The sequence below is a fragment of the Parastagonospora nodorum genome, assembly GCF_000146915.1.
Source record: "Parastagonospora nodorum SN15 chromosome Unknown scaffold_6, whole genome shotgun sequence".
NCBI classification, from domain to species: Eukaryota; Fungi; Ascomycota; class Dothideomycetes; order Pleosporales; family Phaeosphaeriaceae; genus Parastagonospora; species Parastagonospora nodorum.
In genome coordinates, this window is record NW_001884554.1 from 218,560 (window position 1) to 231,781 (window position 13,222).

Sequence of the window (13,222 nt, forward strand, 5' to 3'; positions counted from 1 at the left end):
TGTTACTAACGCTGGAGTCATTGGTGTGTCAGGCCCACCGGTATCTCCTTGTTGACATCAGCCGGCCGGACGCTTTTCTATCGATGCTCGATGCGCATCGCGTGAGTCGAAATGCATTGCTACGCTTATCTCCTTGAGACTATCGGATGACCTTAATCAGGAAATCTCAAGCAGGTCGCATGTGTCCGATATCTCATCGCTGGCAGCGCTAGAAGATATTCAACATCACGCAGAACAACTTCTCGAAATCGCAATGTACCTTATTTGGACATTGGACGTCGGACGTTCGAGCAATATAATTACTGGACGCCGAAGATGGACCTATTTCGATGCGCCACAACAGCTGTACATGACACCCCCACTCTTGAGATGGCACCCCAAATCATCCCCTAGCGAGTCCCGAGTCACTCTCGCGCCCGAGGATCCACCGAACCCCGCTTCCTCTGGTGCACCGGCATGAACTATGTGATATCGGAACACGCGCCCGTGATAAGCATGCCTTGGTCCGATGCGGCAACATGTGGAGTCTGTCAATCAGACTTGGACCCTTCAACCCCCATTAACCATCCTCACGGGCCCCCAACCTTCAATTGCCAATTTCATCATCGTTGATACTGTCCCCCATGGCTACTGTTGAATCTGACCACGCAAGTCCAATGGCCCGAGGACGAAAGAGAAGGGATGCACAGGGCAAGAACGATGGCAAGAAGTTTATCTGTCAGAACGATGGATGTGGACGCACCTTCACCAGGGCCGAGCATCTGCAGCGTCATCTGCTAAACCATTCGAATGGGGAGTACACTTGCGACAGATGTAGAGCACACTTTAAGAGAAGGGATCTTCTTGGTAAGGCACCTATTTTTCTCCCTGCATATGCGTAAACCTTCCATTGCTACTTTAAGTTTGGTCACTCTGCACGTGTTCCTCGTTAGTATGCGTGGTCAGACCAAGAGTGGTGCAATAGTCTTACACCGTGTGCCCCCTTTCGCTCCTTCATTGTAGACAATACCCATTGTCACACAAGCTTAGATGCGGAGGGCCGAGCTTCGACTGCATTATTGATACAGCGGCAAAGCCTCAAGCCGAATGTCAATGATCGGAGAGTACCCCACTTGTACTCTGAGCAATGTTTGCTAGAGGTGGATCATTTCGAACGCCGCAAAATCTGTATAGCTTCACGCTATGATCAAGTCAAGCATGGCTGCTAACTCTTGAATTAGATCGGCACATGACTCGTCATCGTCAGAAGGATGAGGAAGCTGGAGCCGAAGGTTGTGGCATTTTGAATACTCGAAAGGTACTTTGCCTGTGCATCAAAATTGCGAAGACGAATTGCTGACCTGGTGTGATTGCATATTAGCGTATGTGGAAAGACGCCGAAGGCAGAATCGTGACGAAGAAACCGACTCTACCAAATGACATCCAAAGCCCCCAACGCCCTACGCAACCACCAAATCACGACCTGCTTCCTTCTTCTATAGATTTTCTGCCCTTTCCCGATCAGCAGGGTGGTGCGCCAATATCGCCTCCCGTCTCAAACAACTCCCATAATCACTCTTGGGACGATCACGACTCTGGATTAGGAACGCTGTATCCTGCTACCACTCTGGGACCGAACGCGCTCTCTTCCTCAGATTCGTACTCACCCATTGATCAGCATTTCTGGTCTAATGATTTGCCACAACCACAACCTGCGTCAATATTACCCACGGTGTTTGATGATGCACCTTTCGACGACATCTTCAACCCGGATACGGCAAGCTCTTTCAACAATCCGTTCACTACGATGAGCAACTATAATTGGCTTTTTGACATGGATTTGTCTAAAGTTGGCGAGGCTCAGCAACCACTTGGGCATGATGCATTTCCTGCATTCACATTCGACAACAACAACGTGTCGCAGCCAAGTCATTCCTATGATCTACAGCTTGATCACATGTTGGTCAACAAGGCCATGTCAACATCTGGCCAGATTGGATCACTCGCTTCTCAGCACACAGGATCGCCTAAGAATCAGTCCCCGTCTGCGGCTCTGATCACTCCACCCTTGTCCGAAGAGCATCAAATACAAGCTAGTGATGTGAAACAAAATACTGGCCATAGTCTCCATCAATCGCAGCTTGGTAGTACAAGTATCCAAGCACCTTCAAGACCTCAAGTATTGATGCTACAAGATGGATTGGACAATATCGAAAGACCAATGTCCATGCTTCAGCCATCGAGAAGTTTACCTATCATTGATGAACTGGCTCGTGCACAAGTGCTGGACCTGATAGACATAACCCAGCCCACCGCACCGGATGGGAGCATCGTCATGCGCGACCATCCACTTCTTACGTTGACATGTCTGCAAACGTACTGCGACCTTTTCTTCACTCGATTTAACACAGCATACCCACTTATACACTTGTCGACATTTAACCCATCGGAAGTTGATACGCTGCTGCTAATTTCCGTACTCCTGCTTGGCGCTACCTACGGGGAGAAAGATGCTCACCAGCTAGCAGTAAGTCAGGCACTCTCAGTACTGCGGTAATGCTGATTTAAATAGGTCTGCATCCACGACAACATCCGACCACAAATTTTCGCTAATGCAGGTTTCTCTGCAAAGCCCGATCTTTGGGTGCTTCAGACCATTCTTCTCGTCGAGTGCTTCGGCAAGAGCAGGGCGGGCCAGAAGCAACACGACATGTCACATCTATTTCACGGCCTTCTGATCAATCTCATAAGACGTAGTGACTGCCAGAGTATACGCCCGCCAACATTGGAAGATGCAACGGATGATCTGGAGGATGATTGGCGGACTTGGTGCGACGCAGAGCAGAAGAAGAGACTTGCCTTCTTGTGCTTCATGTGGGACACACAACACGCTGTACTGTTCTGCCAGTCACTTTGTATGTCCGCGTTCGAACTTCGTTCCAACTTACCATGCGACCAATCACTGTGGGAAGCAGACTCTGCGGAGACATGGCATCAATTGCGCCAGAAACAGCCCGCCACACCGCTATTCTTGTCATGCTTGAAGATGTACCTTCATCCAGACACTGCCAAAATCCCGACGAACCTGAATGCGCTTTCACGGTCACTCCTCCTCCATGGACTCATGTCCGTAGCATGGGACATGCAGCGACGCGATCAAACATCATTAGGCGTCATCGAAACGAACCCATTGGGTAACTGGCAGGCTCGCTTAGCCACTTCCTACACGGCATGGCACAAAGACTACGAATTATTTTGCGCTCAGTACATGAACCACCTGCCCTCCCCTGATCACACTTTGGGGAAAGAGTTCCAAGTCCTTCGCGCAGCTACCTTGGCGCTGTATCACGCTGCTCATGTGCTTTTACACACACCCTTCCTTGATCTTCAGATTTATGCAGGAGCACGACATATCCTCGGACGTCCCGTAGCGCGCCACGACTATGCCCGATCACAGCGCGTGGTCAAGAAGTGGGTAGCGGAGAACCTTAAAGAGGCAAGCAAAGCTGTCTGGCACGCAGCTTCTCTAGTCGCTGATGGCGTTGAAATTCTCGATGGCGAAACCGGATTGAACGATGTCGGAGGTGGACGACTCTGGCATCATCCATGGGCTATCTATCTTGGCACACTTGTGGTCTGGGGCGTGTGGTATGCTCGGCCAACTCCACCCGCGCAAGACATTATACTCCCTCATCTCCAAGACGACGAAGATGAAATCATCTGGGACCCAAGTGCCGAGATGAAAAAGCTACTCGCTACCATCGTGAATAGCGACCCGGAGAGATTGCTTGAGAATGGAAGCATAGCTGGCGGTATGGGCAAGAGAGGGACAAATGGTCTTGCGGCTACTGTGAGCAGATGTTTGAGTAAGGTTAGGTGGGCGGTTGTACATGATGGCATGATGGTGCTCAGAGGACTGGTGCAGTGGCGATTGGTAGGCGGGGGAGGACCGGGGATGTAATGCTGTCAACGATGCGCTCATTGCCAAAAGCGCTTTCACCTCGCGCCCCACTCTTCCCTTATAAATATCACCTAAATCGCAATTCCTCTAACAAATCCAGCACACCTTAAATACGTGCTGGCGGCAACCTCCAGGGTGACTACCTGGTGCAGTGGTCGTGATAACCCATTCAGTTGGGTTCGACTTGCAAGATAAACTGTGTAAGGTATGCGAGTATCCTTTTGCTCCTGCATTCGAATCGGGGGAGGGTCTGTTTTGGTAAGAGGGTTTTACTTCTTTTTGTGAATACGACACAGCATCGGTGTTCTTGTAGCGAAATGCATCGGCGAACTTCAACGACTCCGCTTCTCACCCAACCTCCATCGTACCAGAATATCTCCTATCATGGCGGTGAGATTCTTCTTTTGTCTCCTTGTCTTTTCTGCTAATATAGTGTCACCTGACCAGAAGACGCAGTTGCAATCATGCCCGACGATACAGGTCCGAACGACCAACCAAACATCAACAACAACGCCAAAGGTCACAACCACTCGAGTTGCAGAGTCACCATGACCGGTAACGAACAGTGGCAGCAGTGCGCGCTGTCCGCATAGAATCCGGCTGGCGAACTTTTCGGATCGCTCGACTCTACAACCGCGATGGTGCAGGCTTGTGTCTCGTCGCGCAAGCAAAACAAAGCCGAGCGCCGCGCACAAGGTCGAGGCAGAGACGGATCTAAAGGATAGTCAGCTGGTGCTCGAACCCCAACACGCGCAATAAAATTCGAGCCCACGACTCCCGAAGAGGTCCCAACCTACCCTTCCACGCCTGTCATGGGCCGCAAGCTGGCGACGTACTTGCGCGCGAGAAACCGAGGCAAGCCGATGCCGACTACCATATGCTCATGTCTAGCTTGTCCAGAATATGAGCTATAGATCAAGGTGAGGATGAGTGTGTGTTTGAGGGATGTGATGAGAAGGCTGATCGAAGGATAGTATGTTGTTCGCATATGCACTAGTGGGGATGCAAGATTCATCATACGGACAATGAATGAAATTGCGGAGAGAATGGTGCTGGGGATGTTAGTCGATGAGGAGGATCAGGAAGAGAATTTGCCGCCGCCATGGCTTGGAGATCAAGAGATCAAGAGGCTTATCGGTGATGTCACCAGGTGTAGGCTATGTAAGCAGGCTAGATGAGTGAGGTCTTAGGCATTTTCGTAGTGGCCATCACAGGGTGTTGCGAGGATGAGCTCCCATGTTACGAAAGTTAGCCACAGCTGTGAAAAATGATGTCTATCAAGATTGGCAATAGAAGTGAAGGCGGATGCGATCACATGATGTCACTGCGTGTCTGGACGTGCACGCGCAAACGCTCATTGCTCGCCTAGCTCCCGTGATTGACTATCACAACATACATTCCTCTACTCACCTCGTCTTAGCATCGTGAAGCCTCGCTATCTCTAGTCGAACAACATGGAAGGCAACGACAAGCCCCAGAGCGACGACAAGCGTGACGATCAGTGCAGCGACGGTAATAAACCGTTCCTCACCTTCCGAAGGGCTTCACCGAAGAAGCAGCCTGTGACTTCCTCAAGTCAAACAAACTCCTCGGTCCATTTAAGATTCCTGCCAACGCTTTCCCTCCCATGTCTACACCGCTATTCTGTGAATGCGATAGGTGCAAAGCCTACCTGGAACTCAAAGTACATTTGCCCTACCTGTTTTTCGCGGTTGCAAACCTGACAAAGAGAAAGGACTGTTCGACTTCAGGTAAGGGATGGTTAGCCCTGAGAAAAGCTATGACAGGAACGGAGGACATAGACATTGCGGCTATCAGGCGTGATGTACTGACAATCGAAGAGATGAGAGAGGCTAAGAGGCTGCATATCGAGAAGATCGAAAATGGGTGGGAGCGTGTCTGCGTGAGAGGGAGCGCGAGATGGACTAGGGGCGATGGACTTGCGATTGAAGCAAGACATAAACACTAGGGCTGCTAAATTAGTGACGGTCGTGTCAAATATCGGATGTTGGAGATGAATCTAGCAGCTTCTTTGAGGGAATGTCTCATGTTCACTTTCACTGCGGCGCAATCGGACAAAGCCAACTGCCTCTCTGTCCACCAACTGCCTCTCTGTCCACCAACTGCCTCTCTGTCCACCAACTGTCTCACAATATCAATCAACCTCTCCAAAGATCATGAGTTCAAACCTTCCTACATTGCGCCAACAGCTCGGTCTTCCCGAACAAGATGACACATGTCGCAACTATTCAGTCTCAGGTGCATCAAACCTCCACATGAATCATGCCCAAAAACTGACAATGCTTAGCACCCATAGATCCCCCCACACCGATCGAAATAGTATTGTACGACCTCAAAGTCATCGAAACCCACGTACCGCACGTCAAAGCTCTAGGCGGCGACCAATGGGCTATCCACCAACAAATTCGCCGCGAGCTCTACGAGCACATCGAACAGTGTCAGAAGGAACGGGACAGACTACAGTACGAGACGGATAAGCGGTGGGTGAAGGAGCTGCGCGACATCCAGGTCAGGCAAGCTTTGAGGAACGGCTTTAAGTTGTCGGATGAGTCGCGCGCACGGTTGGCGAGGGTAATGAATAGGGTGCTGAGGTATGAGATGGTGAATGGGATTACGCACACGGAGGCGGGAGAAGTCTAGGGATAGCAACGTGGAGCACACAATAGAAATTCGGGACGAAAGAGCCAGTTGGGCTGAAGGCACATGTATTTGCAATCATAGGTAGACAAACGAAGAACCACCGATCGCACTCCGTCTTAGTCCCGAGCCGGCGTTTGTATCGTACTCTCCAAACCACGAGATCTGAAATTTTGCGCACGACGATGGGAGAAATCGCGACGACGGTGCAGCCCATGTTTATCACAACAGTTACACAGCTACGTAGAACACAACAGTTTGATCGTCTATATCAGTTAAATGATTCTCCATCTCTTTGTCAAAATCCCCAGAGTTGGAACACATTGGGGTCGTGCTTAAATCATGACCAACCTATCAGTCGCTGAGGTTGCGAGTTCGAGTCCGTGATAAAACTCTGAGGGGTTTTCGGCAGTGGAAACTATATTCTACAGTATCGAATCTGAAAAAGGATTTTGCCTAAGGCAAGGCTAGCCGTTCTTTTGTCCTTCTTACGTCCTTCTTCTGTCCTTCTTTTTGCCCTCTCTTCACTCATCTTTTTGCTTTTTCGCACAAGTCATGACGTGGCTATGTCAAACTCTGTGTAGATTACAGTACCTAAGCGATCGTCCTTTCTTTGACAACACATGCCAAGTTCTGTTTCGTAAACCACAGCGTTTTCCAGCTATACCCTCCCTTGCCGCTGTCATCCAAAATCTCAAAATCGAACTTCCTTGCAATCTGAGGGATCACCTTGTACATCTCCAAGAGACTGATGTTCTTGCCCAGACACACCCTTGGTCCCGCTCCAAACGGCAGCCAATTTCGCTCCATGTTCGAGCGCTTCTCCGAATCTTCAGTCAGCCATCGGTCCGGATTGAACTTATCTGCGTCTGCACCGAAGATGGAAGTGTCGCGATGCACGACCCATGCATTCACACCAACATCCGTGCCGGGCGGGAAGAAGTAGCCGGCGAGTTGTAAACCACCAGGGCCTATCACGCGTGTCAAAGGCGCGCCAACAGCTGGATGCATGCGCAGAGATTCATAAATGACTGCACGCAGGTACGGTAGCTTTTGTGCATCCTTGAATGATAACGGGTCTGGTGCATCTGCACTGTTGAGCTCTTCTCGCAGCTTCGCCAGCGCATCTGGACACATAGCGAGATACCCAATTGCAGCAGTGAGCGAGATAGCCGTAGTGTCCGAGCCAGCCCCAATGTTCGCGCCGCAAGCCGTGAGCGTATCGGAACGCGTGCATTTCCCAGACGCCTCTAGAGGGAGCAATTTATCTAGGAAATCCTGTCTGTCGTCCGGACTTTTGGTGCGTCCAGAAGCGCGGTCCTGTACTTTTGTGTCGATGAAGTGCTGTACATTTGCAAAAGGGTTTCTGAGCTTAAAGATTTTGGTGAGACTGAGCATCACGGAGTGCAGTTCGTGAATCAAACCGATTCTACTGCCGTGAGACAAGCTCTCGTCGAGAGCGCTGATCACTCCGGTGCTGTCACCATCTTCCTCCATCAGGCCGAACCGAGAGCCCATTGTGATTTCGCCAATGACGTCGAAAGCGTAGTATTGCATCAGTTCGCGGACATCGAGGCGTTTCCCAGTCCAGGAGTATTCGCGAAGTCTTTTGACGAGAATGCTATTGCATGCGTCGACGAATGGCTCGTACGAGAGTAGATTGGTATTGGCATACAAGTGGGCCGTTGGACGTCTGATCTTGGCATGGGTATGTATATCAAGCTCGGTGAAGGCGTTGGTCATGGAAGGATCGCCGAATGGAATATAGTAGTTCGACTTATTCAGGGCATTGTGGTGACCCAAAAGGACTCGGGTTGCTTCTGGGTCGTTGATGCTATACCTGTTGGGCGCGAGTCTGACGGTGGGTCCTGGAAATGTAAGTGGATATCTAGAACTGAGTAAAGAACACACCATATTTCTTGTGCAAAGCGATGTTATAGGTCGCAAAATCATGTTTGCGCACTACATGAAGCTCCCAGAGACGTGTAAATCTTGCAAGAAAAGGTCCAGGGACACTGCGAAGCGGTGATATCAATGCTCGGACAATAGGGCGTATCACCAAAAAGATGATGGCCAATAAAGCGCCTGCATAAAAACGATTGTATGACATAATTTGCGCTTCTGAGGCTGTCTTGAGCTGCGAAACTGGAATGATGCCCGCAAGGACTGACAGAAAATGGTGAGACCCCAAGCAGCTTTTGTTCTGTTTATTTAATTTAGTTAGTTCCTTGAATTACCCCCGTCTGCCAGCAGTACGTGTTTGTGGGGCTTCGTACAAACTACGACTCCACTTTCCGGCGTTTCTCATGATTTGCACCTAGCCGTTTACGCTTGCAGTCCATGAGATAGATTATCACTAGATGTAGGCGCGAAGCTCAGAGAAAATCGTAAAAAAACCACCAACCGAATCTACGCCATTTCTTTTGAATCAAGGTAAAGGTAATGACGCCTGTATTCGCTCCTACTTAGGTATTCTATCGTGAAATGGGATAAGATACGTGAGATCGAAAGAGTCGGAAGAGAGTATCCGATGGTCTTTCAGTAATGACGCATGGGAAAGGCCTCATCGGCACCTCGTCGTTGGCTAGAGACCTTCTCATTCATACTGCAAATGGTTTGATCCGACATCCGACAAGTTTTTTCAGGCTTGGGACTCGATCGCTCGGGAGCGCAACAGTCCTGCAGCGGGATCGCGTGACGCGTTCGAGCAAGGTATACGGGCGGGCCCACGGCGGGACCGCTCCACGCACCATCCGACAGCTCGTACAACGAATCCCCGAAATGCAGAACATTCCCATCACGATCCTATTGAAACGTCATGCACTTCAACTCCTGTTCTCAGCTTGCACATACATCTCTACGAAGAGTATTGTTGGACGCACCCTCGTTGTCGTCACACTCTCGTACACTGCCGCTGTCCGGCCCTTCCTTTGGTTCACAATAAACTCTATTGCATTGGTGCACAATCGACATTGAAGAGGAGCTGAACATGTGATTAACATTTGTTTTCGATGGATCATATAGGCGCGCTATACTCACCATGAAACTTGCGTCGCGACTAAATCTGTTCATCCTCTTCCACAGCGAACGTAGGATACTTCTCCTCCCACTCTTCCAATACCTCCTCTGCTAAGAAGGCGTCGCCGCCATTCCTAATCCCGTTCACCAAGAATCGCCAGATTCGCCTCAAGAAGATATATTGCTGGCAATATGCGTCTTTACAGAAGTCTTGGCCGACTACATGCTTGAACGCTCGCTTGTACGCACGTAACTCTGGCTCACTCGGCTCAATCAGCGCATCACCATCCTCGTCTTCATCAGCGCCCTCCTCTGTCCAGAGAAAGAATGAGGATCGCGTGGACATGACTTTTGGCGCAAACAGCGCACCGTCCCAGTCGATGATTCCTGATAGTCGAACTGTTGAAGGAGTTGGTGTTGTAAAGAGCAGGTTCCGAGACTGGAAGTCTGGGTGGTGTAGAAAGAACGGACCACCGTCAGGAAACAAGCCTTGAGAGTGAACCATGTTGATCATGGCCGTGAGACCGGACCATATCTTGTCAAATGCTGGAATTCCGGCGTACGACCTCTGCGATGCAGCGTGCCGCAGAATGTCTGTTCAAGAGTGAGCTTCGACCAGATCCGATTCAAAGGCTTTCCTGGAAGACGCTTTTGGAGCATGTATGCTCGGCCAAGGGTGTTCTCAACCTCTCAGCCCCCGAACTGTACGAAAGACATTGGGGAGTTGCGTAAGGAAGCCTGTGCTCCAGATACGCCAGCAACACAGCCTAATAGTTTAGATCATGCACATCGTCCCGAGGGATGCGTAAGACATATCGCTTTTGAGTGAGTGCATGGGTCTTCTTGCCTCTAACGCATGCAGAAATCATAGGACGAAGTTTTGCCAGGTCATACCATGGAAAATCTTGTTCGGTTTTGTATAATGTGATTCCAATGATGCGATTGAATGAACCTCCTTTAACCTGCTGGATTGTGATGTCGTTCGTATAGCAGCCGGGAAAGAGCTCTACACTAAGCTTAGTGGTGTTGAGTTGGAATGAAGAGTAGGGCTCTTGAAAATACTGCACGGTAGAGGTGGTCGAACGTAGCGAGGATGCATCGTCCTCGGCTTCGTTACTGCAAGTCTTGCTACCTACTTCAGGAGCTCGATCTGCGGAGGATGTGTCTACCTCATTCCGATCATCGAACGGATTAGAGGAGGGCTCTACGGGAAAGCGCTGCATGCGAGTAGCAGAGTTAGTTTGCTGCATTATGTGGAGTTATCGCTTGGTTCTTCTGTATTGTACTGGAGCAAAAGACCAACAGGCGTGGATCTGGTAGGGATAAAAATCTTGAGTGTTGTACATACAGGCTGGGAGTAACTGCGCTATATATGGAAGAGCCTGAACCACAAGCATTGCGGGAGTGATTGCTCTCCGTCTTGGTTGTAACGTCGCGTTTGACAGCGCGACACTGTGGCAAAATCTCAAACGATGCGCGACCGTCTCGCATAGAAATCAATGAGGTGTGTCTCACTCAATCTTGGCGCTGTGTATAAAATATAACATCTACTATCATCTTGTAAAATATGGGCGAGATCCACAAAGGGTCGCTGCGTCTGAGAAAGAAGGTTGGATAATGTCTTCCATGCTGGTATAATACTTGTCCTTGATGGTATCCAAGTGGTTCTTTGCCTTCAAAACACAGCCAAGACACATTTACAGACTCCACAGTGCAATGTCTCGGCTATCTTCAATCCTCGTCTCCAGGTACGATCTTATGAACAGCCTGAGCTGGCCTTAATTCATTCCATTCCTTGACGATCCTATTCGCAACATCATAACCTTCGCTACTGTTGATACCAGTGATGGCCCAGGCGTATAATTTCTCGAGCAAGTCTGTACTCCGTCTTGTAAGCATATACCAACCACTTCGCATCCACTGCACTTTCAAACGCTTGCTTGATAGCCAGAAGTTCTACATCTTGTGGATCAACATGCGCAATAGATTCGTCCAACTCTTCGTCGTCGTCGCCTTCAAAGTCCCAGCGCCACGATGGTGCGCGGCAAGAGAGAAATGCGGGCGCAAAGACAGATTCATCCCAGTCTAGGATTCCGGAGAGAGAAGCGATGTCGTTCGATATGGAGTGGAGAAGGATATTGCGAGGCTCAAAATCCATATGGGTAAGATAGTAGTCGTTGTCGGCGTTGAACAGGCCTTCAGCATGTAGAAATTCGATAATGCGATTGAATTCGGACCACGGGTTGATTTATCGGCGATGCAAAGAGAGGTCGTACTCGCGCTAGCGAGCAAGTTGCGCTTTGATGAAAGCGAAAACGCACATCGGCGTGGAGTACATTGCCACTTCGGCTGGAGCCTGATGTTTAGCATTCCGTGGTGGGCACTGGAGGCGCAGAACCTTTGGGGTCGTCGATGAGCCATGCAGGACATTATCAGGGTGAAAAGTACCCGGACATGGCGTAGAGATTCTACTGAGCTCTCTTAGAGCACGACCGAGGTCTTCAGCGAATGCGATGCGCTGGGTGGTATTTAGCGTCGAGTATACCTCTCCAAACAATCGATCCAGGAATTTGAGCCTGTATAGGAAATGGGCTTTCAATTACGTTGTCCAAAGTCAAACTGAAGTGCTCGATCTTAGGCGCAGGGACATTGGTGGCCGCAAGAAAAAAGAGCAGTGCAATTTCTTGCTCTACCCAAGCATGTTCGTACCGCGGAATACGAATTACGTATTCTTGAATTTCCTTTTGTCTATTTGCACTCCTCGGCCAGAAGATCTGGAGCAGGCCCGTCGCGTGGCGCTGTAACCAAGATATTCGCTTGTGTGACATGTCACCCTGAACCCCGATGACGCAGTTGTAGGAGCCGCCTTCCATGTGCGTCACTTCAAAAGCTCCAGGTGATAAATGTGGCCAGACATCTTCACATAGCTGGGTGACCTGGGTTTTGAATGCTGAGAATGGCTCATGCTCGAACTCTTCGGTTGAAGTCGTGGAGCGCTCGGAGGATGCACAAGATGCCGCATCGCTATCGTCAACGCTGACGGTGCACGACATGCTGGCTATGATGAGTATGATCAGACACCGGTGCTTGAAAAGAGTGGAATGTAAAGGTTGGACAATCCTGGTGAAAAAATGGTGAGGTTGGAAATGAAAGTCTAGTAGCGCAGCTTCTGTTTGTAACAAACACTCCAAGTGACGACAACCACTTCCGGTCATCGAAATTCACTAAGAAGAGTTCTCAGGCTTAACTCTATCCGGTTCGAAAAAGTCAAAATATAATGCAAGAAGGTTGTCGCAACTCACACTGCGTCTTGTATATCAGCGCTTCATGATGAGCAAGACAGTGCCTTCTACACACCGGAAATCACCGAAAATCGCTCAAACGAAGAACTCTACATAACGACTGACCAAACTCGGAATTTGAGATGACACGCAAACATGGGGCGAAGGTAACCCATCACTGCTGGTGTGGTAAGACTAGACATTGCAGAAAACACTCTGCATGCTGCGAAAAGCACTAGGTCGACTATTATGCCAGTGGCAGGTGCTTGAGTTGTGAAGGAGAGGTAGGGGCAGCTGATAGGAGGGGGTACAGGGAAAGGCAGGA

The 13,222-nt window shown here is 49.8% G+C and overlaps 7 protein-coding genes across 7 annotated transcripts; 4 read left to right on the top strand and 3 right to left on the bottom strand.

Moving 5' to 3' along the window:
- Positions 1 to 1,363: 1,363 nt before the first annotated feature.
- SNOG_04192 (hypothetical protein) lies at positions 1,364 to 3,940 on the top strand (the record flags this gene model as incomplete). The annotated part of the gene is made up of 2 exons (XM_001794564.1): positions 1,364 to 2,506; positions 2,552 to 3,940. 2 exons carry the CDS (start codon positions 1,364 to 1,366, stop codon positions 3,938 to 3,940), a joined length of 2,532 nt encoding a protein of 843 aa, XP_001794616.1.
- Positions 3,941 to 4,404: 464 nt separating this feature from the next.
- On the top strand, positions 4,405 to 4,665 carry SNOG_04193 (hypothetical protein; the record flags this gene model as incomplete). The annotated part of the gene is made up of 2 exons (XM_001794565.1): positions 4,405 to 4,482; positions 4,534 to 4,665. The coding sequence occupies 2 exons, from the start codon at positions 4,405 to 4,407 to the stop codon at positions 4,663 to 4,665; spliced, it is 210 nt and encodes a 69-aa protein (XP_001794617.1).
- Positions 4,666 to 5,394: 729 nt separating this feature from the next.
- On the top strand, positions 5,395 to 5,909 carry SNOG_04194 (hypothetical protein; the record flags this gene model as incomplete). Its single annotated transcript, XM_001794566.1, has 3 exons — positions 5,395 to 5,515; positions 5,626 to 5,691; positions 5,728 to 5,909. The coding sequence occupies 3 exons, from the start codon at positions 5,395 to 5,397 to the stop codon at positions 5,907 to 5,909; spliced, it is 369 nt and encodes a 122-aa protein (XP_001794618.1).
- A 208-nt stretch (positions 5,910 to 6,117) lies between these two features.
- SNOG_04195 (hypothetical protein) lies at positions 6,118 to 6,601 on the top strand (the record flags this gene model as incomplete). The annotated part of the gene is made up of 2 exons (XM_001794567.1): positions 6,118 to 6,199; positions 6,249 to 6,601. 2 exons carry the CDS (start codon positions 6,118 to 6,120, stop codon positions 6,599 to 6,601), a joined length of 435 nt encoding a protein of 144 aa, XP_001794619.1.
- A 396-nt stretch (positions 6,602 to 6,997) lies between these two features.
- On the bottom strand, positions 6,998 to 8,467 carry SNOG_04196 (hypothetical protein). The gene has a single exon (XM_001794568.1). It carries the CDS (start codon positions 8,339 to 8,341, stop codon positions 7,193 to 7,195), a length of 1,149 nt encoding a protein of 382 aa, XP_001794620.1. The 5' UTR covers positions 8,342 to 8,467; the 3' UTR covers positions 6,998 to 7,192.
- A 1,189-nt stretch (positions 8,468 to 9,656) lies between these two features.
- Positions 9,657 to 10,276, bottom strand: SNOG_04197 (hypothetical protein; the record flags this gene model as incomplete). Its single annotated transcript, XM_001794569.1, is given in 3 exon segments — positions 9,657 to 10,003; positions 10,088 to 10,162; positions 10,180 to 10,276. 3 exon segments carry the CDS (start codon positions 10,274 to 10,276, stop codon positions 9,657 to 9,659), a joined length of 519 nt encoding a protein of 172 aa, XP_001794621.1.
- A 1,071-nt stretch (positions 10,277 to 11,347) lies between these two features.
- SNOG_04198 (hypothetical protein) lies at positions 11,348 to 12,669 on the bottom strand (the record flags this gene model as incomplete). Its single annotated transcript, XM_001794570.1, has 4 exons — positions 11,348 to 11,493; positions 11,543 to 11,812; positions 12,089 to 12,134; positions 12,220 to 12,669. The coding sequence occupies 4 exons, from the start codon at positions 12,667 to 12,669 to the stop codon at positions 11,348 to 11,350; spliced, it is 912 nt and encodes a 303-aa protein (XP_001794622.1).
- Positions 12,670 to 13,222: the final 553 nt, after the last annotated feature.